This window comes from Physeter macrocephalus, chromosome 18, assembly GCF_002837175.3.
Source record: "Physeter macrocephalus isolate SW-GA chromosome 18, ASM283717v5, whole genome shotgun sequence".
NCBI classification, from domain to species: domain Eukaryota; kingdom Metazoa; phylum Chordata; class Mammalia; order Artiodactyla; family Physeteridae; genus Physeter; species Physeter macrocephalus.
In genome coordinates this window covers 73,584,585-73,612,386 of record NC_041231.1, presented here as the reverse complement: position 1 = coordinate 73,612,386, position 27,802 = coordinate 73,584,585, and the positions used below count along the sequence as shown (strand labels likewise).

Sequence of the window (27,802 nt, the reverse complement as noted above, 5' to 3'; positions counted from 1 at the left end):
GTCATCCGTCTTGAGCTGTGCTTCCTGACAATGCTGCACTAACCCCCCCCATCCCCCCCCCCGAAGATGGATATCTGAGATAACAAAGGCTGCGGCCAAAGGGAGCCGAGCAGTTCTGCTTTCCCTGCCATCTGTTTAACATTAACATCCAGGGCCCTGGGACTTTTCATTCTCCTGTTTTGAACGTGGATTTCATGGTTTAGAAAACCTTTTGGGTGGACCTCCAACAGGATAGACCTGTTGGCCTCTTCGTATCTGAACGTCCCGGTGCTTTTGCGTGGAAGTGGCCTGGCCGGCTTGGCGGCCGCTCTCTGAGGGCAGGTGAAGGCGGCCGTCCCCACTTCCCACTTTGCAGAGAGATGCACAGGAAATAGCAGGGGGAGGCAGGGCGGCGAGCCCTGTGGTTTGACGGCCTGTCAGATGAGCACGTCATCATGGAAAATTCCTTACAAAGTCTGCAGATCCGTTTACACAGGCCTGCCACTGCACACTGCACATTCCTTCAGGACAAAACCCACCCTTCCCTCTTTTCTCACCAAACTTCAGTCGTGCCGCAGGGAGAACTCCGGTTTTTCCATCTCCCTCCTGCTTCCATCCTTCACTCCTCTGTCTTTTCTCCGTCCTAGGCTTGATTTTTAGAGGGAATTTGGCTGAGTTTCTGGTTTCTGAGCTGGTCCATCCTGGGGCTCTCCTAGGGGGCAGGGGCAGGACCCCAATTTGAGAGTGGATCCTGGCCCCTCCTCGGGAGCCGCCTTCCTAGGTCCGGGTCCTGCCAGTGGTGGGTGTGGGTGAGGGGCGGTAGCACTGAAGGATGGGGTACACAGGCAGGTCCTGGGCGGTGAGCAGGTTTGCCAGCTGTCGTGTGTTCTGGAACAGATAAGGAAGGCCTCTCTGGGGGCCTCCCAGTGCACTTCCCCAGGTGACCTCTCACCTGCTGCCACCCACAGTTGCCAGGAGCTCCGTGGGGACTGATAGCATGAATTTGAGTCACCCTGAAAAGTACACACCACCTTCTGATGACCAGTGCTGGCCCAAACCTTGAAGTTGCTCAGCCCAGGGCCGAGTGAAAGGGATCCAGAGAAGGGAGGGAAGGGGAGCTTGTAGGGGGGAGAGGACAGAGTCCCAGGCATGGGAGAAAGGAGGCCAGCTGATGTGTCCGCCCTCGGAGGACAGACCCAAGAGCTTACCGAGCTGACCTGAGCAGGTGTCCTGACAGTGGGGGTGAAAGGCATGTCGGGTGTGGGGGGTGGTCCCTCCCAGACCAACCCTGCAGTAGAATGCTTTTCCGGAGGTCCTCCTGTTTGTCTGCATCACATCTGCCTTCTTTCAGAGGCAGAAGAGTCTGCTGTGGTTCTCAAACTGTGGTCCTGGGACCACAACATCAGCATCACCTGGAACCTTGTTAGAAATGCACATTCTCTGACTCCCTCCCAGTCCTACTAAATCAACCTCTGGAGGTGGGGCCCAGCAGGCTGTACGTAAGAAGTCCTCCAAGTGATTCTAGTAAGTTTGAGAAGCACTGGCTCAGTGAGAGAAGGCACTTTGGAGCCGGGTTGCCGGGGTTCATATTCTTACCAGCTGTGTGACCTTGGGCGAATCACTTACCCTCTCTGATCCTCTATAAAATGTTTCACCACCTATAAATTGGAGACCGTAACTGTCACTTTGTTATTGTGATGATTAAAGAAGAATGCTTATAAGGAGGTTCATACAGTGCCGACCTCTTCTCTGACCTTCACTGTGTCTCTCTTTTTAGATAGTATCTGATGCTGCAGGACAGGGTGTGGCCATCACAGGGAACCAGACCTTCAACAACTGGAACTGGCCCAACGCAATGATTTTTGCAGCCACGGTCATTACCACCATCGGTAAGTCTTCTGGGACCTTCAGGATACCTTCTTCCACGTCCGAGCTCCCCAGAATCTTGTAAGAGTCCAGCTCTGGTCACATGGCCTTGTCAAGGTTAAAATCAGGCCAGTTGCACTCTGTCCTTTAGACACGTCCCTGGAGATTTAGTAAGTCCTTGGTGACTGGCCATGCTTAGGAGACTGTTTTCTAGAAGTCTTGACCTGGGCTCTTGGAGTAGAGACGACACAGCTTGACAGCCAGAGGTCGAGCAGGTTGCTAACTGCACAAATGCACCCCATGCTTATTCACCAGTCTGGGTGTCTGTTCTGGTCATCTATGACTGCATCACCAACCACCTCAGAAGTTAGCGTCTTAAAACACAACTTATGGGCTTCCCTGGTGGCGCAGTGGTTGGGAGCCCGCCTGCCGATGCAGGGGACACGGGTTCGTGCCCCGGTCCGGGAAGATCCCACATGCCAAAAAAAAAAAAAAAAAAAAAAACAACTTATTATTGTCGGCCGTTCTGTGAGTTGACGGGGTTTGGCTGGTTGGTTCTTGCTTGAGGTCTCTGATGCCGTGGTAGTTGGAGTGGCTGGGGCCGTGGTCATCTAAAAGTCCAGTTGGCTGGAAGTCCAAGATGGCTTCTTCTATCACATGTTTGGTAGTTGATACTGGCTGTTGCTGGGGAGCTTAGCTGGGGATGATTGGGCATCTCACAGTATGGCAGCTGGGTTTTAAGAGGGAGACACCCCAAAGTGAGCACTTCAGGAGATCAAGGGGAGAAGCAACAAGGCTTCTGATAAGGACTTAACTGACTCAGGGTCCCTTCTGCCACATTCCATGAAAAGGTCACTAAAGCCCAGATTCAGAGGGAGGGGAATTAGAGGCCAGCTTGATGTGAGCATAAGAGAAGGGATGGAATTAAGAATCGCCGTCTTTGGAGACCGTCTACCACAGTGCTTCTGGGGTGTCTACCCAGAGAAACTACTAACTTGTGCCTTGTAACTTGCAAGGGTGCCATACGGACTCGTGGAGGACTTGCTAATGGTGGAGGCTTAGTCCACCTTCAGAGAGCTCCCAGTCTGATGGAGGAGACATAGCCCATACCATCATAATTGCTATAAATGATCATGATCATAGCATGGTCAAGGGAAATTTCATTTCTGAAGCATTGATACTAATCAGTGTCAAGTGATTTTAGGGAATGGGCTTTCCTCAGGCTGGGTGTGTGGCGGGGGCGGTGGAGGCAGGTACCACTCCGAGTCTGGGTCCATCACCCCCGCTGTGGCTCTATTGGCCTCGCTCTCTTCTTTTTCCTCAGGCTATGGCAACGTGGCCCCCAAGACCCCCGCCGGGCGCCTCTTCTGCGTCTTCTATGGTCTCTTTGGGGTGCCGCTCTGTCTGACGTGGATCAGTGCCCTGGGCAAGTTCTTTGGGGGACGTGCCAAGAGGCTGGGCCAGTTCCTCACCAAGAGAGGCGTGAGCCTGGTATGTCCCCAACCCTAGGTCCTGGGCAGAGACGGGGGGACCCTGGCAGGTGATGGGGGGTGGGAAGGATCCAAGGATTGGACAGAAGTGTCAGGACAGATGGCAAGGGAGCAGTTTCAGAGCCTGCTGCCCTCCTGGGTGAGGCTGGGAGCATCACCACCCCCACTCCCTCCCCTGGGCAGTGAGCCTCCCAGGCCTGGCGCCCAGCCGGCCTCACCTCTGGCTGCCTCCTCGGCCCTCTGGGTACTCTGCTGGGTTCCCCCGGTCTCCACCGCTGTCTGACTTGGTCTCCCTACCCTTCCCCCTCAGCGCAAGGCGCAGATCACATGCACGGCCATCTTCATCCTGTGGGGCGTGCTGGTCCACCTGGTGATCCCACCTTTCGTGTTCATGGTGACAGAGGAGTGGAACTACATCGAGGGCCTCTACTACTCCTTCATCACCATCTCCACCATCGGCTTCGGCGACTTCGTGGCCGGTGAGTCCTGCCCCTTGCCTCTGCCTCCCCACCCTGTCTTTCTCTGCTTCTCCTCCAACTTCAATTCAGCTGACCTTTACTGGGGGCCCTGGTAGGCGTCCAGTGTCCTGGGCCTCCACCCAGTGGGATCCTGCCAGTTGCAAGAGGAAACCAAGGCACAGAGTAACTGCAGACGTTTTCTATTTCTCTTTCTTGGAACGTGGCTTTTCCCTCCTTCTTCTCTGTTCGTGTTTGGCGTCTGGTCTCTTCCTCTCTTCTCCCCCGTCTCCTGAGCTTAGGTGCTTAGGTGCACTGGGGGCTGGGGGTAGAGCCCTTCTGCCTGCAGGGTCCACGTCACAGCTGCCTCCTCCCATCACTCCCAGGCGCTGAGGGGGCTGTGCTGGATGCTTGGCTCAGAGGCCAGAAACTTTGCTCTTGCCACTGGCAGCTTAAAGACCAGAGAGGCCTTCCCCCAAGCTGCCCTGCTTCCTCGGGCCCAGACCCTCCCTCCCTCCCATTCCCTCCCTCCCTCCCACTCCTCCCCTACTTAATCCAGGCGGGCGATAAGATTCTTTGGCCCCTTTGTCTGTCGGCTCCAGCCACTCATGTCCTTGTGCCTGTGGCCTGCACAGCATCTTGGTTCTTAATCTTCCTGACACCCCGTTTGGCTGCACTGGCCCAGTGGCTGCTCCCTCAGTGCCTGCTGCCCTGCCCAGCTGACCTCCACCTCTGCTCCAGGACCTACGATCTCTCCCCTCCCCCTTCCTAGGGCCAGGGACAGGTCACTACCTTCCTGCCCCATTGTAAGGGGAGACTCGGAATGCTGGGAGGGGGCGGCTGAGTGGGTGGGAGAAGCAGGAAAGAGAGGCCTGAACACTCCACTGACCCTGGCAGATCTGAGCCTGCTGTCTTGGGAGATAAATTTAGATGGAGGCACAACCCTGCCATTGTCTAGCTGTTGGGGCCCAGAGCAGGCTAAGGGGGAGCCTTCGTATCAGGGAAGCACAGAAGGGTGCTGAATGCATACTTTCTCAGCTCCAGCAAGACACCAAACCACTGCCTCAGTTTCCCCATCCGTAAAATTGGTTTAAAAAAAAAAGTAACGGTGCGTACCTCACAGGGTTTTGGACAATCAAATGATTTGCTATTCATGAGTGCAGTGGGTAGGGCCCGGCTATATTAGTGTGCCCTGGTTGTCCTCATAACCTGCTTATGACCAGAGTCCTGAGCAAGATTGACAGCACTTCCTGGCTGCAAGGGAGACAGCCCCTGCCTTCAGACTCCCTCCAGTCTGATGAGGGGCTTATAGTCCTTGCTCTAAGGGAGCCCCACTCTGGAAGTGGCCCCCTTCCTCCAGTTCCTTTTCCAAGTTTCTCCCAGCCTCAGGGCAGGAAGGGGGACACAGGATACGTAATAATATGGATCAACATGCCTGGAAGTGTAAAGTGAAATCTCCGTGATCCTGGAGGGTAGGGGAGTGACCAGAGCTGTGCAGAGTGACCTGGGAGGGCTCCCTGGAGCAGGTGTCTGGAGCCTGGCCACAGAAGTGGGGGTGTGGAGAGGGCAGAGCCCTCCAGGCCATAGGAGGAACCAGTAGGGGGAGGGTAGATACAGGAAGTCAGGAGGCAGGCCAGACATCACCAGAAGGAGAATCAAGGCTGTCCATGATATTTCCTGCCAGGACCAGTGCTCTCGGACATCCCAGGCCCAACTATCAGCCTCACTTATATTAAATTAGTGAGTCCATCCCCAGCAGGAGGATGCCAGCTGCCCTGTCACTTAATTTCTATCCAGGTTTTAACTGAACTGTAACACGTACACCCAAAAAGTATACAAAGCAGCCAAGTGTCAGTGTCGGTGAATCATTGAAAGGCCAGAATTCATGGCTTAGTTCCTGACCTGAGTGCTGGCTCCATCACCAGCCTCCCCAGAGCCCCTCCCCCTTGAAGCTCCCACACCCCAGGGAGCCACTCTCCTGACTCTTGATAGTTGAGGAAGCTCAGGCTGGGGTCTGGGACAGGCACATGAGTGACCGCGCCAGCGTTCTCAGGACGATGGGGTGTCCGGCTTCTAGCACAGGCCTCCTTTCTTTCTTGGTGCATCTGCATCGGTGTTCTGTGTTCTCGCGCTGTGTCCACTTTCAGGTGACACGGCTTTTGGCCTTTGTGTGTTTCCGGGTTCCCGCTGGCCCTTTCCTGACCCTCTGGGCTTCCTGACCCGTCCTCAGGTGTGAACCCCAGCGCCAACTACCACGCCCTGTACCGCTACTTCGTGGAGCTCTGGATCTACCTGGGGCTGGCCTGGCTCTCCCTGTTTGTCAATTGGAAGGTGAGCATGTTTGTGGAGGTTCACAAGGCCATTAAGAAGCGGCGGCGGCGCCGGAAGGAGTCCTTCGAGAGCTCTCCACACCCCAGGAAGGCCCTGCAGGTGGCAGGGGGTGCGGCGTCCAAGGATGTCAACATCTTCAGTTTTCTGTCGAAAAAGGAGGAGACTTACAACGATCTCATCAAGCAGATCGGGAAGAAGGCAATGAAGACGGGCGGGGGTGGGGAGCGGGTCCCAGGGCAGGGCCTGGGGCCCCAGGGGGGTGGGCTGACAGCCCTGCCCACCTCCCTGACCCCCTTGGTGGTCTACTCCAAGAACCGGGTGCCCAGCTTGGAAGAGCTGTCCCAGACGCTGAGGAGCAAAGGCCATGTGTCTCGGCCCCCGGGCGAGGAGGCTGGGGCGGGGCCCCCCGAGGAGGGCTCCCCGACCTCTGAGGTGTTCACTAACCAGCTGGACCGCATCAGCGAGGAGGGCGAGCCGTGGGACGCCCAGGACTACCACCCGCTCATCTTCCAGAATGTCAGCATCACCTTTGAGAACGAGGAGGCCGGCCTCTTGGACGAGGACACCTCCAAGTCCTCGCTGGAGGACAACCTGGCTGGGGAGGAGAGGCCCCAGGAGGGGGCCACGGCTGAGGTGCCCCTGAACCTGGGCGAGTTCCCCTCGTCGGATGAGTCCACCTTCACCAGCACTGAGTCAGAGCTCTCCGTGCCTTACGAACAGCTTATGAACGAGTACAACAAGGCAAACTGCCCCAAAGGCACGTGAGGCGGGGCCGGCTCCCCACCCCACCTTCCATGGCTTCTCTTCTCCTCAACCTGGGGTGTCCTACTGTGGCTGGGCCCCTGGCCCCTGGTGGGGGGTGGCCCTGGAACTGGGAGTAGGGGGCCAGGGGCCTTCCTCACCTTCATCCCCTGCAGCTAGATGCTACCGGTCAGACATGGCGCACCCAGCACTGGGCCTCTGTTCATCAGCGGAACGGGCACCCTGGCAGCGGGAGGCGTCTGTCCTGAGCATGGTTGGGGGATCTGGTGGTTCACGGACACGTGGGCTGGCAGGACTGATCCCGGGGAGGCCTGCACCTGCGTGGGTCGTTGCCCAGTCATTCGGTTAAGACCGTCTCACGGTTCTCTTAGGTCGAGGGCCTCAGCCGTTTGAGTTCACCAGTATTAACCGGTTCCCGTGCGCCGGGTGGTGTAAGACCCTGGTGGGGTTGGGGGCTGGGCACTTCAGCACCTCAGCAGTAGTGGGGCCCCGCCTGGGGCACGTGTTTAACCGTCCCCCAGTCCCACCTCGTCTGCCTGGCTGTCGCCCCTAATGCAGACCTCAGTAGGGAGGAGGCCATCTGGGGAAGGGGAGCTAACGGGCAGGTGCTGAAACACTCCTGTTACGGGGGACCCAGAGTAAGTCCCAAGTGTGTGTGCCCAGCACCCCAGCCCTTCTGTGGACTTACTGGGATGGAGCCCAGCCCAGAGTCCGTTTCCCTGTCCCACACACCCTTTGGCCAAGCAATGGCAGGCACGGGCTTCTGCCCCCAAGGAAGTGGTGGAGGAAAGAGAGGCTGGGGCTCCTGGAGCTGGCAGCCGGGGAGCTGCAGGAGTGGGCTCGGCTCCGGCTCATCCTGCCTCCACCCTTCTGTCCCGTGACCTCACCGCTCCCCAGATCACCCTTGGCTCACAAGTGGGGAATGTCCAAATATGTGAACCAACCTCCTCCCTCCAGCTGCTGTTTGGTGTGTGTGTGTCTATGTCTGTCTGTCTGTCTGTGTAAGAAAGAAAGGATTTGCAATGGGAGGAGCAAAAATAGTGTGAAACTGCAGACGGACTGTTTCTGGTGAGGGGCTGGCAGGGTTCTTGGGTTCTTCGTGAGGTGCACCCTTGGGCCAGCCCACGCTGCCCTGAATGTTTTGTTTTGTTATTTTTTAAATGAATTGTTGTTTTTTTAATCTCGTTGGCTTCAGAGCCAGAGGGGAGAAAAGGTGCAAGAGTTGGGGTCCCAAGGATCGGGATGTCCAGTGTTCACTCTCCTATCCCCCAACCCAGTTGGGCCTTTCTCGGTGACCTCAGCCAAGGTCATGGTGTCAGAGTTGGGGAGGGGCATTGGTCGCAGGCGACTGGATGCTGGGCAGAAGGTGCCACCCAGACACCCTCTCTGCCTCTCAACCCTCTCCCCAATACTGCAGGACCAAAGAGGGCCAGAACCCCACCCATCCCCACTTAGCCTATAACCCAGGGGTATGATGGCCCAGCATGAGGGTGGGAAGGAGCGGCCTTCTGTTTTTCTGTGAAATGTTTTAACGAGCTCGTCTTAGTTTTCCTGACCCCACTTGGCTGGGGTGTTGCTGGCTGTCCTGGAATCACACACACTGTATGTACATACTGGCAATGATGTCAAATGTAATTTATTTTAACATTTTTACAATAAAACATGAGGTGGACAAGCCAGTCTGATGCGTGCTATTGTGGGGAGGGGCGAGAGGGGCTGGGGGCAAGATGGGGGGGCAGTCTGGGAGGACTGAGGACAGCCTGAGAGTCAAGGGGAGAACAGGGGTGGTCTGGAAGGGACAAAAAAATGAAAGAGGTGGGGAGGTGGAGAAGGGGCAGGCTACATAAGATGTGGTCAGGGCGGGCTTCTTGGAGGAGGTGACAGTTAACAGGTTGAAATGAGGAGGGGAGAGGAGTGGGGGGACCGTGGCTAGCAGCTCATGTCGCCAGTCTGCCAGATCCCGTTCTACACGCTTTATGCTCAACAATATGTGAATGGACTTATTTGATCTTGCAATAGCCCTGTGAGGTGGGTATTACATCCCCATTTTATAGGCGAGGAAACGGGCACAGAGAGGTGACTTAGGCAAGATCTCCATAGATGGTGAGCCTGGGTTCAAACCCACGCAGCCCCCATGACCAGCTAACAATCACCTGCTCTGTTGTGGCACGTCTGGCGTCCCCTGAAAGGGCCTCTGTGTTCAGGAAGGTGGGCCAGGGAAGGACCCCGGAGATCGGGCCTTCTGAGCTCGAGCGGTGGGTACTGTGGGCTGGAAAGGACGTGAAAGAAGAGTGGACAGGCTCAGCTGGGCCCATATGCATCCATTTAAGAGAAAGATTTGTCAGACTTTGTGGTCTCAACGGTTTAGAGATTGGCCTCTTCCACAGCAGTGTCAGGGTACCCTTCCCACACCACACAGGACATTGGTTAAAATCTTCAGTCTGCTGGGAAAAATTTACAGTTCTGCGATTTCAGGAATGAAACACATTTCTCATGAGGGTGTGGCTGCGTTTATAAAGGATCATATGTGTTTAAAATATCAACGGGTTCTGTAATGACTTGATACCATCCATCCCTTTGCCAAAACATCTCTCCACTTTCCTCTCTCTCTCTCTCTCTCTCTCTCTCTCTCTCTCTCTCTCTCTCTCTCTCTCATTTATATCTATGTATATGCAAAACATCTCTCCACTTTCCTCTCTCTCTCTCTCTCTCTCTCTCTCTCTCTTTCTCCACACACACACACACACACACACACACACACACACACACACACACACACACACACACAGGTTCAAACTTAACTGGTTTTGCTTTAGCCCCTTCCAGCCTCAAGGTAACAATTCTATTTACTACCGTGGCACTTGGCCTTCTCACAAAGCCCTCTGACAGGCGGCTTGGAGCACCCCCCGTGGCACAGGGCTTTTGGCCCCCTTTGCTGTGAAGGAGATGAAAGCTCAGAGAGTACAACTTGACCAGGCACAGCTTCGCAGAGTTGCTCGTAGATGATAGACGCAGGGAAGGCTGGGGTTAAGGTGTGGTTTTGGTCCACTGCGGCTAAGGTAGGTGGTGCGCTTTCTGAGTGAAAGGTCTGGAAACGGGGTGGGACAGCAGCTGGAGCAGAGGATGGAGCCCAGGAGGGATTTCTGAGGGATCAAGAGCAGAGGAGGGGTACTGTGTGTGGAGGGGTGTGAACCCTCCTGTCACTGTCACTGTGCCCATGAGCTGTTGGGGGATGGCAGGTGGAGGAAGTGATTTAGAAGTCGAGGGAGAGGACCCTGGCAGGGAAATCCCACTGTTGACACCAGATTCATAACCCGGTCAGAACTACGGGGGTGTATTGTTGAACCCCCAGAGTTTCATGAGTTCTGAGGCAGACACGCCTACTCCCAGCAGCTCTCCAGGCCTGGGCCCTCCCCTGTCCCCTCCTGGAAGCCTTCCCACCCTGGTGGTGAGTTGGCACGCTGCTCTCCACCATCGCCACCTGTACTCTCCATTCATTCCTTCAACTAATGTTCACCGAGCACCTACCACGGACCAGGCTCTGTCCCAGGCACCTGGAAAACTACAGCGTGTAACACGAACAGAAATCCTATTCATGGAGCCTACAGTTTGGTTCCCTTTGCTCTCATTTCCGGCTGTTTTTCATGGTCTGTGCTTGGTATTTCTGTCCTGTCCATACCCCCAAGGCTCTTTTAATGTCTCTTCTATCTTATGTCTTTTAATCCTCACAACAGGTAGTGTTATCATTAACCCCATTTTACAAATGAGGAGACTAAGGCAAATACAGGATTTTTCACAAATTCAAACAACTATTAAATGGCAGCAAAACAGCTTCCCTGACTTGTGTTTCCGTTCTTCCTTCTACCCTCCGGAAAGCTCCTGATCTGTTGGGGGAGACACCCTCAGAAAACCCACAGTCAGATGGAGGAGACAGTTCCTACACCCAAAGAGCCTGCAATCTGAGAGGGAGAGGAGCACAGAAATAGGAAATAAGCACAAACTCTGGGTCCCAGCTGGGCCTCTGGCTCCTGTGTGATCCTGCAGGAGTCACTTAGGAAAAGAAACCGGGATGTTTCACCCCCTTGCTGGAAAGGTTATCCTCAGCCACCATTGCGGGGAAGCTTTCTGGAGCCTGGGGCAAAGGCAGGGGGAGAAAGGAGGCAGGCTGGGCTGCGCTGCTCTGGGTGGGTCTCCAGGAATGGCTGCCTCTCTGGGGGCCCCTGAGGCTTGGGCTCAGCCCTGCCAATCAGCTGCCCACCCCTGAAATAACAGGTCCCCAGTTTCCAAATTCATACACAGCTGGTCCAGGAACCAGATGCCAGTTTGGGAATTGCCAGGATGTGCTTGCGTAACACAGTGAGAGCGCCTCCCCAGAATCTCTACCCCTTCTCTCCATCCTGTAGTGGCCACCATCCAGGCCACTACAGCCCCTCACCTGGACCCCCGCAGCAGCACAGGGCCTGACGCCTGGTTGAGCCCTTGTTGAATGAATGAATGAGCCCCTGAGCTGGTCTCCACCTGGCCATCACTGCAACCAGCAGGCTGGAGCCCAGACTCAAATCTGACCCCCTTTACCTCCTGCTTTAAACTCCTCCGGGGCTCCCACTGCTCTCCTGGCGCTGTCTCCCTCGTCAACCTCATCTGCCCCCTCCCCCTACTCCCCCACCTCTCTGGGCTCCAGACACAGTGAAGTTTCCCAAATGAGCCAGGCCGCCCATGCTGTTTCCTTCATCTGGGATGCCCTTCCTCTCTCCTAGCTGAGTTCTAAGACCTGTTGGGATTAAAGGTGGACATCAGCTTCTCCGGGAAGAGTTCCACAGTTACTGGCCCCCCCTCCCGGATTCTGGGTCAGATGTCCCTCACCAGGCCCAGAGCCCGTCCGTCAGCAAGCCGGCTGCTTCGATGCTGTTCAAGTCTGCTGTCTCTGGGTCTGGAGCCTCTGAGAGAGCAGGGAGTGGCTTGTTCACCTCGGATCCAGACCACAAGTTGGCCAGCATGGAAAAGGGCTCAGCTTTTCAATGTTTACTGAATGGAGGGCAAGTGAACCAGAATCCTGGACCCTCCCATTGTAATTCAGTCCCTCTCTTCCCGGGAAGAGGCCAAATCAGGAGGTGAGGTTTATTCCACGAGGGCAAGTCCCTGCAAAACCGGGTGGATGATCTTGAGGGACCTTGTCACATGCTGCGTTGGCCCGGTGAGTCACCTGATTGTGCCGTCACCTGAATCTGGTAGGCAGGGCAGGGAACGCAGCACTCCTTACTTCTGCACACTCCAGGAAGCCCCTCTGTCTGCACCCCCTTTCCCGTTTCCTCACACCTCTCTGTCCTCACCTCTCATCGCCTCCAAGGCCGCAGCGTTCCTTCTGGTCAGCACTCCCTGATGACAGGGGCCTGGATGTCCCACGCCTGCAGCCCCCAAGTCCCCGTGCTTCCCTCGGGAATACCTCCACTCACAGTGACCACTCACCTCGGTTTCGGGGCCGCCGCCCAGTTTCCAAAGCCCTTTCACCTCCATTCCTGTGGGGTTGCTCATCAGCCCGGGCGCCAGGTGCGATATTTTATAGCCCGATTTCAGGGTTTTTTTTTTCCAAATGAGGAAACTGAGTGTTTTGGTTTGCCCAGGAGAGCAAGGCCTAAGACCAGAACCAGGAGATGGCTGGAGGAAGTAGCAGAGACGTAGAGGGAGATAAAGACGGGGAAAGAGCACAAGGCAATTAAGGGGGCGTCGCTGGGCTGGTTCCACTGTGGGCAGTTGGGGCTCAATCCTGCTGGGACCCCTCTGAAGAGCCTGTGGAATACACCTCAGAATTGTCCCTCTGAAGGACAGGAGACCTGCGTTGATCCACCAGTTCCCACCCTCGTTGGTTAAGGATGGCCCCACGGACATTAATCCCCACCTCCCTCCTATACAGGCTGGATGTGGCAGACTGTACTGTCCAAAGACGCCACCATCCCACACTCTCCTTGGCAAAGTGACCTTGCCACTCCCCGTACAAGAGGTGGAGTCCATTCCCTTGCACGTGGGCTGTCCCTGGGCCTGTTTTGATCAACAGAATACCCTGGAAGTGACCTTCTGTGTTAGGAGGCCTGGCAGCTTCCTCTTTTGTGCTCTCGGGGAAGCCAGCTGCAAGGTAAGAAATCCAAGTACCTGGACACCCATGCCCTGGAGGGGTTCTGCCCAGCCGAGGAGCCATCTGGGACATTCCAGCCCCAGCTGAGGCCACATGAAGAGCCCAGCCATCCCCCGAATCTCAGAATCATGAGCAAATACATGATTGGTGTTATTCTAAGCCTCTAAGTTTGGGGGTGGTTTGTTATCAATGATAGCTGACGGGAACATTGGCTGGGCTTGCCCTGGAGCTGAGACCTTCTGCCGGGTTTTGGAGAAAGTTCTGGGGTGCAAACGCAGAGAGGCACCCCTGGGGAGGGGCTTGGGCAGCAGGTACAGGACTGTCCACTGTAGCCGCACTGGCACCCGAAGCGGGCCAAGGGATTGGGACATGGACACAAGCAGCACCTACTGCCCTGAGACTCAACCTCTTTGAAGGTTCAGAAACTCCTTACCAGGAGCTCCCTACCTTACTTAAGCAAGATCAGAGTTTTTTTACCTTAAGATATCAAAGTCTCTTCTATTTTGGGGTCTCTGGTCCTCTCTGCTATGTCTGAACAGTACTGGTAGACCTGGGGTCTGCTACCATCTAGCCCTGTGCCTTAAATAAGCCACCTCGGCCATTTACAGGATGCTTACTGCCTGTGACCTCAGATCTCATTTAATCGCCACCACACTGTGAAGTCAGTATTATTATCGCCCTTTGGAAGCTGAGGCACAGAGTGGGTATGCTAACTTGCCCGAAGTCACACAGCTAGAAGCAGAGCCTGGGTTCAAACCTGAGACCCCAGAGCCTGTGCTAGTAACTACCACATGAGCCTGCCAGAGCAGGGCTTTCCTGCTCCAGGGCCAGGGGGCCCAAAGAGGGTGCCCTGGCTGCAGCTCCCAGCTACCTGTCCTCTGCAGGACCAGTGAGGTGAACCAATCAGCAGGTCCCAGCCCTGTGGTGACTGCCCAGCAGTGACCAGGGGATTCCTGAGCTCTGTTCTCAAGAGATTCTGACTTAGCAGACCTGGGGTAAAATCCAGAAATACCCAGGTTCTGGAAATGCCTGGCTGGAGATCTCAGAGGGCAGTTCTGTTCTGTGTTCCTGGCATCTCCTGCCAATCCCTCCCTGCCTGTGTTTATATTCTGCGTTGAAATCTGTTTACCTCCAGTTATGGAAAACTTCCTTCTCATTCTTAGATTCCTTCACCTGTGGCTCTGGCCAGCTGAGCTGAGCTGCTCTGTCTGGGGTGGTGACATCATACTGTATTCAATTCAAATAACATGTACTTTTTTTTTTTTTTTTTTTCTTTTTAATGCCACACCACGGGGCTTGCAGGATCTTAGTTCCCCAACCAGGTATTAAGCCCACGCCCCCTGCAATGGAAGCACGGAGTCTTAACCACTGGACCGCCAGGGAAGTCCCGGACATGTACTTGTTGAGTCTCTCGTAGGCCGCCTAGAACACCTGATGCTGGTGACTGAGGAGGAAGGGAAATGAGGAGCAGACAATTACCCACCAGGCAGTCAGGCAGTCAGGCCCTCTCTCTATCTCTCTACCCGCTCACATTCCCACCCTCAACAGTTCACTCCAGGCGAAAGGTTCTGACCCAGGGGTCTGGAGCCCGTTCATCCTGCTCATGAGAGCCAGTGGTTAAAGTTTCAGAAATTTTACAAGCCGACTATATTAAAAATTAAATTATATAACCATACACTTAAATTGTATGAAGAGCAAAGGTAAAACATACTCAAAACTCATCATTTCCTAATTACTTTACATGTTACTACTCTTCAAGCTTTTGAGGTTACTGACATCCATTGGAGGTGCCCAGTGGAAATATTACATAATGGTATGCTACTGCGTTTCTCTTTCCAACTTCATTTTTGTGACATCCCGTTGTAGCTTAAATTAGCCACAGTGGAAGTATTTACACCACAGAAATGAGCAAACACTATAAATCAGGGCTCTCCTCTCTGCAGAGAGCCAGATGTTAAACATTTACCAGCACAACATCGCACTGATCTTCTGGACGCGCTGTGTGGACTGGGCGGCGGCGGGGTGGGAGGCAGTGAGGTTTTGCCCGTCTTGGAAAGGAGCCAGCCATGTCTGGGTTTCAGGGGGAACGTAATTCCTAAAGTGTCCCTTGCAATCCCGTGGGCCCCTCAGAGCATTGCTGAGTAGGGGTGAAGATCCAAGGCCGTGGGAGCTGACTGTGAGGGTAGTGGGTGGGCAGGTGACACAGGTACCTGCCCCATGTATGTACACGGAAGGGTACACCCAAGGGTCACACTCCAAACTGGAGGCAGAAAGGAGAACACAGGCCTTGTGTAGAAGGCTTGTCTGCCTTCAGCTGGAGCTCTCTGACTGCCCGAAGCCTAGTTTAGGGGGTGCCTTACACTCTCCCAACAGCACTGTGGTTTCAGCAAAGTCCTCATCCCCTGGGTGTCCTTATAATTAAAGGGGAGACCTTCTTGGCATACACTAGGTCTGGTAACTGGACCAGGGCTATTGGGATCCAGACTAAGGCTGAAGGGATCGTATCGCCGAGCAAAAACATCGTTGATACACAGGATATGTGCCTGAGTCAAACCAACTCAGGAAGGATTCTAAGGCCTTCCAAAAATTCCCCGCCCCTAGTGCAGGGGAGGAGGTGACTCCACGCAGGATGTCCAGGGTCCCAGTCAAAAGTGGGTGCTGCAGAGGTCCAGTGCCCCAGCCACACCCCAGAATCCTCCCAGGAGCAGAGTCCTCAGGAAGCCAGCGCGGTCTGGCCCCCTTGTGCGCCGCGTGTAGGGCTGTCCCTCTAATGACCACCACTTTTTAGTGACCACTTGCTTTGGGACAGGCTCTGTGCTGGGACTTGACAAGGGGACCCAGGGAAAAGACTTCTCTTCCTTTGTTTGATTCCACACCCATCCTCGGTGTGTGTGTTGGTGACAGGAGGTGGAAGGAGAGTCAGTAGGGTTGGAGTGGGGGTTCCGTCATGACCCAGGTTCTCCAAGAAGCAGATGCCATGGCTGGATTAAGCTAGAAAGGACTATGTTAGGAGAAACACCTGTGAGAGGCTGGAAGCACCATCTGACCAAGATGCCAAGTCCCATCCTGAGTGACTGAGAGGGAGGGGAGGTTGGGTGAAGCAAGATAGACTGCCCTGCAGGCTGTGGGAGGTTAGGCTAGGCTTGGGTGAGTCCCAGGTCTCCAGGAAATGGACCCACCTTGGTACCCTGCTCTGCTCAGTCACTGGCTGGAGCAGCCCATGATCTGGGAACAAACTTGGTGATGGATTTCAGAGGCAGCAGCTAGGGCCATTGGTCAGTTTCCTCCTTGTAGTTGGAGGTCCTCGGGGTGCACTTTCATGGCCGCCACCACAATTATGGGGGAGCAGAAAGTATGCTCACATAGAAGTCAGACAGTAGAGAGGGCAGATGCACAGAGAAAGGCAGAGGAACATGTATGTGGGGTGTGTGTGGTGTGGACGTGCATAACATGAAGTCAGACAGAGACAGAGAAAGAGGGACTGAGGGACACGGAAAGACACAGACAGAAAGAGAGAAGAATGAACACTACAGAGAAGACAACATTCTAAGCCCCCAGCTCCAGACTCTCTATAAGGAAATACTGGTCCTACCTCTGGATCCCCTTGACATCACCTGCTGAATCCTGACCACAAACTTTTCTTTCCATGAGCTAGCTAAAGTGGGCTCTGGTTCTTACCATGTAACCCCAGAAACCCTGACCTGCCATCCCAGGAGAAGCAGCCCAAGATGGTAGTTAATGAGAAGTCATTTCTTTATGCCCCTCTACCACTAGCTGGCCTGGTTCTACACTAACCTTCTAGAAAGATGCTCTTAGCAGTCCCTGCCTCTCCCAGGTTTTCTGCTCGGCTCTTCTCCACCTGGCAGGTAACTTCACATTTGGGGCTGCTGGCTTGTTTTCTAGATGTTTCACAGGTGTCTGTCCCATCTTCCCAACGAGAGGGCAGGAGAGGGACTGCTCTTGGGCTGCCTCAAATTCCAGGCCCAGCCCTCTCCTAGCTGCCTGACCTCGGGCAAGTCACTTAACTTGTGATTTCTCAGGAAAACTGGGAACTATAACCTGCCTCAAAGTTTAGCGTGTGAGGCCCGGGGCCTTCCTCCATGTTACTGTCCGTAGGGGTGGCAGGTACATTATTGTCCTTCCATTCACCCTAGGAATGGCTTGACAGTAACGCGCTGAAGTTCCAGGGAGAACTTTGACTGGACAGCTGTCATTTTCCAGGTCAGAACCTGACAATCTAGTGCCCCCTCTCTACAGCTCCCTCTGGGTGATGTTAGGCAGTGATAACCTGAGATTTACCTGAGATTAAGCCTCATGTGAATAATTGTTTACACTTCAATCCTTTGTCTCCCTTAATCCTCTCATCAGCCTAGTGAAGGAGAACTCTAAATTCCTGTTTTGCATGGAAAATCTTGTGGTTCACTGACTTGCCCAAGGTCCTAGAGCTGGGCTGGCCTTCAGATTCCACAAGATCTCATCCCCACCGCAGGCAGCCCTCCAGCCTCTGGGCCCCAACAGCAGCGGTAGGTACCACGTGAGTCAGAGGATCCAGCTTGGTCTGTCTCCAAAGGACCACTCCTGAGATTCCTCCTTAACTGGCAGTGACCCTCCCTCCAGTGTCTTTCTGTCCCTTGTTCTGAGCAAACTCTTTGAGTCCCACTGGAGCCCCCCAAGTACCCCCAAACCTACCTCTCAACTCAGAACAGAATGTTACAGCTGAAGGGAATTCATTCCTTCAGGGAGAATCTATTGAGCACTTATTGTAAGCCAAGTACCATTTTAGCCATTGACTATTAGTGATAACCTAATGATTAGATTCTAATCCAATGGCTCTCAACCCTGGTTGTGTATTAGGATCACTGGGGCCCTTTCAAAAGTATGTTACCCAGATCTTACTCCAACCAATGAAATCAGAATATTTGTGGAGGAAGGGAGGTGAGGCCAGCTATCAGAATTTTGTTTAAAAACTCTCTAGATGATTATGATGTTTTCCCAGGGTTGAGAACCTCTGATCTAGTTGAACCATAGCCCCCCTCATGTTAAGGGCTCAGGAGGGAACTGAGACCCATAGATGGGCAGTGCTTTGCCCAAAGTCACAAATCTGAGCCTGGTTCCTCTGTCTTCAACCCCCCAGTGCTCTTTCTGAAGGTAATTGGTAAGAATTTGCTGAAGGCATCCTTGGATGAATGCAGGGTAGGGGGAGAGAAAGGTGGTGAGTGTGGTGGATACATTTGAGATGCCTTCCCTACCCACCATTCTTCCTGAAGATGGACAGACCAGGTAGCCATCTTTGAACCATGTGACTCACCTTGGTAAAGCTGATTGGGCTAGGAGAGGAAACCTGAACCAAGATGAACCAATGAGGACTTCCCCGGTGGCACAGTGGTTAAGAATCCGCCTGCCAATGCAGGGGACATGGGTTCGATCCCTGGTCCGGGAAGATCCCACATGCTGCAGAGCTACTAAGCCCGTGCGCCACAGCTACTGAGCCCGTGCTCTAGAGCCCACAAGCCACAACTACTGAGCCTGTGTGCCACAACTACTGAAGTCTGCACGCCTAGAGCCCGTGCTCTGCAACAAGAGAAGCCACCGCAATGAGAAGCCCACACACCACAACGAAGAGTAGCCCCTGCTGGCTGCCACTAGAGAAAGCCCACGCGTAGCAGTGAAGAGCCAACGCATCCAAAAAAATAATAAATAAATAAAATCGTTTAAAAAAAAAAAAAGATGAACCAATGAGATGACCTGGCTAGGTATTTGAAATTAGTATATCAAAGGACTAAGACAGTGAGCTGTGGGGAGCTGAATCTGGAAGTCATGGAGGCTTGGGAGTGGTGGCAGGCATTGGGGTCATGTGTGAACCAGAGAGTAGGTAGAGGAAGGAAGTATGCAGAGAGAAGTAGGAGGATAGAGCAGACATCTGGAGAGAGAGGCAGAGATGGGGACTGGGCAGGTTCTGTTTCCGCTGAGAGCTGTATCCTTTCATTGAACCTCACCTTTTAGAACTAGTGGGTTCTTTGACACTCAAAGGGCCTTGACCAATATAAGCATGAGGAATGGCTCATGCAAAAGCCTGTAGGCACCAAAGACCCTTCTGTGCCCCTTACTTTGCCCCCAACCCTTAACAGTGTCCCTCTGAAGGATTGAGTTCCCTGTCATTCAAAGTGCTCAAGCCAAGGGTCGGTGTCCACCTCTTGGAGATGTTGGCAAGTTGATCTCATATGTCCTACTCAACCACATGATTCTGAATTTCCAAAATGGGTGGGCAGAGAGGTATTTTAAGATTGTTTTTTCTCTTTCTTGGCACCCAGTGCCCCTTCCCTGACACCTGGTCCCTGGCAAGGAAGCCTGTACCCCTGGGGATGGGAGTGGGGCCCACAGTAAACAAAGAGCACAAGAAAGTTCCTTCGGTACCCACCCCCCACATCAGCACACACATCCCCATGATGGGAGAGTGGCAGGGGTGTGGAAACAATGGGAGCCTGTGAGTCATGGGGGTAGGCAGGATAATGTTTCTCCAAAAAGGCTCCCTCTAGCCGTGTCCGGAGTTGCTGACATAGGCAGCTGCCAGGCAGTGACACCTGAAATGACCTTCAGTTCTGGGCAGTCACTGGCCTGCCCTGGATGACCTGGATTTTCTTTTTATCTTTTAACTCCATTTTTATTTTTAGCAAATTGATATATGTATATAAATACTTTTAATAAAAGTCAAATAATACTACACAGACTAACGGAAAACAGCAATTGCCTGCTTCACCCTTTCCCATTCCCAGTCCCCAGAGGCAACTTCTTTTAGACTTTCCCCCTACTTCTTCCTATTTTTCTTCTACTTCTTTAAATAACATATAGCTGTTTTTTAAACCCCATCATTACTTTTGTTATCCTACTTTAGTTAGTATAGGTTATCTTCCTACTACAAAAGATGACGATTAGCTCCATTCCATCCCCAACACATATACTTCTTTCCCTATCACCCAAAATAGTTAGATCTCAACTTGATGTTAACACTATCATAACAATGTAAATATTCATAATGTACTTGGGTACACTTTTCTTCTTGCATGACATTTTGTTTTTCATGTTTTTTGTTTGCTTAACTTTGTATGTCTGTGTCACTAATTAACTCCCAAACTCCCTGCTATAATTGTAAAACTTCTCTCAGAAGAATAATCTCTCAGTCCCATTTTTTTTTTTTCTTGGTGAATTGCTTTCAGAGCCAAACATTTTCTGCTCCTGGCTGGATGGTTGCTCTCTAGGACAGCTCACATCCTGAAGTGTCCCTTCACCATTGATTAGGAATTCCCTTTGCCTTCTTCCTATATCAGAGCCCCTGTTTTCTGAATCCAATGCCTTCTGTCTTTGTTTACTTTCTTGGTTGATAGAGCACATCCTTCAATAGCTTTCTGAGAAATGGTGCGAGGGAGGTAAAAAATTTGAGGCCCTGTACGTCTAAAAATATCTTTATTCTACCTTCATCTTGATTGATAGTTTGGCTGGGTATCTAATTCAAGGTTGAAAATTTTTTCCTTTGGAATTTTGAGAGTTTTTCTCCTTTGTCTTCTAGCTTCCTGGGTGGTTGTGGAGAAGTTTAGTGATATTCTAATTCCTGGGTCTTTAAATGTGACCGATATATTTTTTTTTTCTCTCTGGAAACTTTTTAGAATCTCTTTATTCCCCAGTGCATCAGTTGGTATATCTTTTCATTCACAGTGCTGAGTCCTCAGGCTCCCCTTTAATCTAGAAGCTCATGCCCTTTGGTTCCTTTCTGTTCTTATTATGTTCTATCTTTTTGAATGAGGCCTCTTGGATTGGTTCTCTGATTTTCTAATCTTTACTTTTATCATCTTATCCTACTTTCAAAAGGATTTTTAAACTTTAACTCCAACCCTCCTATTGATTAAAAAGAAAGTCTCTATTTTTATTTCATCTCTTTTTCTTTCTAAGTTTTTATTAAGAGAATTGCAAATATACAGTACAGTTGAAAAAAATAGTATATTTAACATTTTTTTCCCTTCTAGGTCAGTGCTGTACAATAGAAATATAATGTCAGCCACATATGTAATGGTAAACTTTACAGTAGCCACATTAAAACAGTTAAAAAAAAAGGTAAAATTAACTTTAATATTTTACTTATTTCAAAATATCAACTCTACATGCCATCAATATAAAAATTATTAATGAAATTTTTTCATTTTTTCTGTTGTATTAAGTCTTTGAAATTCAGTGTGTATTTTATACTCACAGTGTATCTCAATCCAGATGATGTCAAGTGCTTAGAAGCTACATGTGAAAAGTAGCTACTGTATTAGACAGTGTAGGACTAGATTGAACAATTGTTATTATATATCTGTCTATGAACTGCCTGTATGTTTTGGCAGAACTATTTGAAAGAAATTTGTAAACCATATTATACTTGATTTTTAAATACTTTAGCCTGCAGATTCTAAAATTAAGGACATTCTGTTACATAGTCATACCACCATTACCACCCGCAAGAAAATTAACAATAATCCCCTAATATCTTTAATATCCTGTCCATATTCAAATTTCCCCAATTGTGTCCAATTTTTCTTTTATAGCTGGTCTATTTGAACTAGGATCCTATCTTAACTTCCTTTGGTTGGTAGGTCTCCTTAGTGGTTTTTGTTTTGCATTGTTTTGTTTTTTTGGCCACGCTGTGTGTCTTGTGGGATGTTAGTTCCCTGACCACGGATTGAACCTTGGTCCTCAGCAGTGAAAGCGCTGAGTCCTAACCACTGGACCTCCAGGGATTTCCCTCTTTAGTCTATTTAACATCTATAAAGTCTTTTTTATCTTTTTGTTTCTCCTATAATATTGACATTTTAAGGATCTAGGCAAGTTGTCTTGTAGAATGCTCTACATTCTGTGTTTGTCTGATTGTTTCCTCATAATGTCATTTAATTTTATCCCCCTACCTGCTGTATGTACTGGAGACTGGAAGTTAGATCATGGTAAAATACAGGTTAAATATTTTTTGCAAGGATGCTACATAGGTTGCTATCATATTTAATTTTCAATAGCTATTTCTTATTCAGTGAATGTTACTTTCTTATAGCACCCTATTCTTGTTTCAAAGGTTGCAGTATTTTTCTTATGTCTGAGAATATTATCTCAAAGAGGCCAAAAAAGATTCTGCTTTCTGCATCATCTCTGAGTTATGTTTTTTTTTCTTATTTGCTTATTCTGGCTCTCTTTTTCATAGTGACACCTCTCTTGCACCTCCCTGTGATCCTTCGTTGTCTATTCATATTTAAGACTAAGGCTCTGATTATATGAGCAGAGCTTGTGCCTAAAGGATTTGGAGACAAGCTGAATTTTCATTGAGAAACCTTTAAATGACAATATCTGTAGGACTCTTCTCTTTGGACAGTTTCCCTAGAGAGAATCCCTGGAATCTGCTGGGGGCTATAAACCTGTTTCCAATGTTCTGATGCTGAATGGGAAAGGGCTCATGGAAACTTACCGTTTGGTGTTCGGACTTGCACTTAATCCTCTGCCTCAGCTGTGTAATCCTCTCAGTTGGTAAACCAGCCCATTTTCTGCCAGGGTGGGGAAGGCAGTGCCTAGCTGTGCAAGAAGTGGGAGGGGATCTGGGGTTATCACTGCTTCTTCTTCTTCTTCTTCTTCTTTTTTAAAAAATATTTATTTAGTTATTTGACTGCACTGGGTCATAGTTGCGGCAGGCAGGATATTTAGTTGCAGCATGCGGGCTCTCTTAATTGTGGCATGTGGGCTCTTTTTGTTGCGGCATGTGGGCTCCTAGCTGCAGCTTGTGGGATCTTGTTCCCCGACCAGGGATGGAACCCGGGCCCCCTGTATTGGTAGCATGGAGTTTTAACCACTGGACCACCAGGGAACTCCCTATCACTGCTTCTTAACCCACTTCCAACCAGTCCTCTTCAGTCCCACCCCCAACACCACCCCTCTTAGAGGGATCTGGCATTTCCAAGTGCTGAGACATTCAAGGTGCCCACAGCTTGAAGTAGCCTTCTACTATCATTTTGCTCATCCTCCCACCCCAGAGAGTTAAGGTACAACTTCTGCCAGGCTAAGTAACTGTTCATCCCTTTTCAGCTTCCAGAATCTTGCTGACTATTCTATATCTTCACTCTTTTTGTCCTTGTGGGCTATGCCTCATCGTGATCATCTTGGTGGGGTTTAGGAGATTGCAGAGATAAAAAGTAGTCAGTCCTTCGTGCTTTCTCATCAGCAATGGCCCATTCTCTAGAGGTAAAAATTGAGGCTTAGAGAAACTTTGAAGAGATCCCACATCCAAATTCCAGCCCCGCTAAGAAAGCAGAATGGCCAGAGACCTGGGAGAAGCTCAACCCTTAAAAGCTCTGCTCTCTGGTCTAGCTCCTAGGGAGCAGGGAAGCCAGGACCTCGATTTTGACCAATTCTGACATGGCCCCTTTACCCAGTTCTATCTCCAGACTCCAGCACTACCCTAGGGGTCTGCCTGCCTGCTTGTTCCCCCTGCCTTCCAGGGTTTGGCCCTCACTCCGTCTCTCTAAACTTCCCTCTTTTGATCTTTTTATTTCTCTCTCTCTCTCTATCTTTTTTTTTTTTTTTTTGGCCGTGCTGCGTGGCATACGGGATCTTAGTTCCCTGACCAGGGAACGAACCCATGCCCCCTGCAGTGGAAGCACGGAAGCGTGGAGTCTTAACCACTGGACTGCCAGGGAAGTTCTACTCCTTTTATTTCTTTTCTCTTTTTATCTCATTTTCTAATTCTCAGTATCTCTTCTTCCTTCTTTTTCCCCCTCTCACCCTGTTTCTGTCTTTTCTTTTCCCCCCATTCTTTCTCTCTCCCTCACTCTCTCCATCCATTTCTGACTTCTTCCTTTGGTAAATCAGGACCTTTTCAATCTATACCAGTGATTCTCAACCAGGGCTGAGTTTTCCCCGCTCCCCCAGGAAATATCTGCAGCCGGGGAGGGGATCGGTGCTACTGACACCTAGTGGGTAGAGACCAGGGATGCTTCCAAACACCCTATGATGTGCAGGAGCAGCCCCCATGACAAAGAATCATCCAGCCCAAAATGTCAGTGCCAAGGCTGAGAAGCCCCGGTCTCCTGTAACCCCTGCTTTACATACCGTCTCTGGTCCCTCTCAGTAAAGACAAGAGTGGAGAGCAGAGGCCCAGAGGGGGAGCTATTGCCAGCAGCCGGCTGTGCTGTGTAGCCCAGGCAGTGGGCGGGATGTAACCTTGGGAATCTGCTGGTGTTGATTTTGGCCTTCTTAGGGTCAGACAGTCTTGTGGGAAAGTTCTCCTTAGCCACTCTAGCTGCTACTGCCAGCTGTTTACCTGGCTGTGGGACCACCCCAGTCCTGACTCAGGAGGAGCAAAGGAAACACAGCTGGCCCACCGCCCGCGCTCCCCAGATTGGCCTCTCCTGCCGCTTCAAGGGCAGAAGAAGTAGCCTCCTACGTGTGTGAGGAGTGGAAACCTACCTCTTCCTGAGCCCGTCCTACCAGGCTGCCAGAAGCCCTCCCAGAATCAGTGTGCCATGTGATGCGGTGGGGACAGGCAAGGTCTGGCCCGCCTTCCATGCCTGTAACCCTACGCTACCAAAGCCTCCACAGGCTGCATGGATTTCCTGAAGTTGGTAGAAATGGGAGAGGATTGTGGGGCAGGATGGAGCTTGGCCTTGAACTCCAGGAGGCCAGGGCAGCTCAAGGCCAAGAGGAGAATCCTGGAGAGACCTGGCTGGGTTCCCTGGCTCCAACTCAATCTTTAGACTCTGGGTCACCCTCTGTGGCCCTTCAGTATTCCTTCTCCCATTCTTACACAGTAATAGAATTTTTACTTGGGCACATGGCTGCCTAGCCAAAGACTACATTTCCCAGACTCTCTTGCAGCTAGGTGTGGCTACAGGACTAATTTCTGTCCAAAGAGATATGAGCAGAAGATCCTGGTGCAACATCTGGGTCATGCCTTTAAAAGAAGGGTGAAAATGTGATGGCAGGAGCTGGAGCATCCATTTTGGACCCTATGAAGCTATATGTTGATGGTAACAGAGCAGCAAGGTAGAAGACGCCTGACTTTCCACCACCACAGAGCTGCCATGTTAACTCTATATCATCTACTCAGACTTTTACATGAGAGAGAAATAAAATTGTTTCTTGTTTAAGCCACTATATTTTGGGGTCTCTCTTTCTTAATAGTGGCCTAACGTGTCCTAACTAAAGTAACTCCTCAGAGAAGTCTTACATGAGCTACTCCCAGCCTAGGCATCCCCAACACTTTTCAGATGAGAAACCCATGATCCAAGGTCACATTTATAGTTAATTTATAATGGAGCTGAGGCTTGAAGCCAGCTTCCAGCATTGGCCTGGATGAAGCCCAAGGTTCTTTCCATTTCTGACATTCTAGGATTCTCTGAGAACATCAAGGGGTATGGCAGGCACCGGGGAACTCTGGCTTACCGGAGACTTTTACACTCAGTCTTATCTGATACAATGGTCCTTCCCACCCTCCGCCTCTCCAGCCATACTGATCTTTAGTTCCTCTAACCAGCCATGCTCCATCTTAACTCAGGGCCTTTGCTTATGCTGTTCTCTCTGCCTGGAATAGGTTTCTCTCCCCTTCTCACCAAGGTCATCTCTTCAAAGCTCAAGCGACATTCCTTCAGAAAAGCCTTATCTGTCAGTCCCATAAGCCTGAAAACTTCAAGAGAGCAGGGACCATGTCTGTTTTTTGCTTATTATCATATCTCAAATGTCTAGCATGGTGCCACAGGAAACAAATGTGAAATAAATGGATAAATCCCCCTGGGAGACCATAGGAGTAGCCATACCTGTAGTCTGGGAGATGGCTGGGCTGACCTCACAAGGTGCCTTGCAGACTGAGGAGTGGAATCCACTAAGAGTGATGCTGTCATCCATGCCATGTCCACAAGGAAACCCCCATCCAGGGTCCAGGAATCTCCCAGAGAAAGGCCTCCAGAACTTGAATATGTAAATGGATGTCCAGGCTCTGATTCACTAGGTCTGGGTTGGACCCGAGATTCTGCATTTCTGAGAAGCCTCCATGTCATGCTGCTGTCCATAAACCACACTTTGAATGGCGAGGTCCTGGGGAGGCCTCAGACTCCCTCTAGGAGTCCATCGGTCCATCTGTCCACTCTCCTGTTCTGTCTCTGCATGGGGCCCCAGAGCCTGGCTCCTTAGTCCAGGGAGGCATGTCCTTTGTCCTTGCAGCCTCCCAGGACAGCATCTAAGATCAAGGCCCAGTCTGTTCACCCCAGAGGTGCCACATTTCAAACCTGGCAACCCCACCCTGCAGGCCCCGTCCCTGCCAGCCACCACCTCCTTCCTTCTCTGGGCCGATTCTCCATCTTGGCACTGGTGGCTGCTGTGACGCCCTTGGACTAGAGCCACCTCTTTAACTCTGTGTTTTGCCAGGGTTAATTGACTTTAAAACACAAAGGCTGTGTGTGTGTGTGTGTGTGTGTGTGTGTGTGTGTGTGTAGGAAGGTTATATCAGAAAAGTGAACACAGCCTTGTCTGCAGGGGTCCCCTTGTTGTGTGTGTATGTGTGTGTATGTGTGTCTGTCCTCGGGTCCTTTGGTGCTGATGTCCTGGGCCCATGACTCCAGTGCAGTGCTCTGCGTGTGTGTGGAGTGGGGAGGGGAAGGCAGGAAGGAAAGGCCAGGGCACCAGCAGCTTCATCCTTCGGCCTCCTCTTTCTCCTCTACTGAATAAACATCTTGTTTGTCCACCAGACAGTAGCCCCGGGGCTTACCCTCCTCCTCCTGCCCTCCCCAGGGCTCAGAACTCGATAGGCCTGCACAGGAAGTCTGGCTGAACCATAATCCAGCGTGCAAAGTGCCAGGGAGGAAGGCACCATGCAAGGGCTGTTGATGGGACCCAGCAGTGCTGAGGCCAGATGTACCTTCATCACACCGGCTCAGAACGCTGCCTCCTCCCCAAGCCACCTCCACCTTCCCGGTGCCGCCCAGAGCACAGTGGGACCATTTCAGAGCACAGTCTCATCCATGAAATCTGTCTCCCCAGGAGGAGATCCCAGACTCAGCCAGGAAGGCTCTGGGGCTCTGGGTAAAAATGTACTCTGTTCTGGCGCCCCATCTTCTTCTTTGCTGGGGTCTGCAGTGATCAGGTGGAGGGTGGGGGACCCAGCACCTCACACTCCAAATCCCCTCCCATCAGAGGCATCTAGCAAAGGCAAGGGCAAAAGAGAGTGAGCTCCCTGTCACTGGAGACGTGACCTTTCGCTGGGAGAGGGCTGATCTTGCCACTTTGAGGGGCTGGGGTTATAGATGTCAAATTCTTCATCCCTCTACCTCCAGGCTGACTGAATTGCAAAGAAAACAAGTTTAAAGAAAGAGACCTAGAAAAGTCACCTTCACAGCTTCTCTGCATCCCCACATCACTGGGGCCTTCCTCTCCTCCTTCTCTCATTTGGACAATGTTAATCCGCAGGCATAGCCTCTAGTTTTCAGGTTTATGAACAAATTTGAGGTGGCCCGTTTCTCGGGACAGAAAGTGACTAAGATCATGCAAGTGAAGGAGGGTGTTTTCCAAATATTATTGGAATTGAACCCCATGCAGGGTCCCTTCCTGCCCACCCTTGGGCCTCCCTAGCACGGAGGCCCAAACAAGGGCCATGGACATGGCACATGGGCACATCCATGGAATATGCCAAGGCCTGTTCTCTCTCCCCTGGGCTCTGGGAGTGAAGGCAGGGTGTGTGTGTTGGGGTGCTTCTCGGCCCGGCCTCCCGTAGGGGGGCTTGGACAGCTGGT

General features: G+C 51.6%; 1 protein-coding gene across 1 annotated transcript in view; it reads left to right on the top strand.

Moving 5' to 3' along the window:
• Positions 1–8,529, top strand: part of KCNK5 (potassium two pore domain channel subfamily K member 5) — a 36,277-nt gene extending 27,748 nt beyond the window's left edge. The window contains exons 2-5 of the mRNA XM_007129970.4: positions 1,757–1,868; positions 3,170–3,336; positions 3,646–3,814; positions 6,021–8,529. Of these exons, the coding sequence (XP_007130032.1) occupies positions 1,757–1,868; positions 3,170–3,336; positions 3,646–3,814; positions 6,021–6,886 (1,314 nt within the window). The 3' untranslated portion in view covers positions 6,887–8,529. The remainder of the gene's footprint in view (positions 1–1,756; positions 1,869–3,169; positions 3,337–3,645; positions 3,815–6,020) is intronic.
• The last annotated feature ends 19,273 nt before the right edge of the window (positions 8,530–27,802 follow it).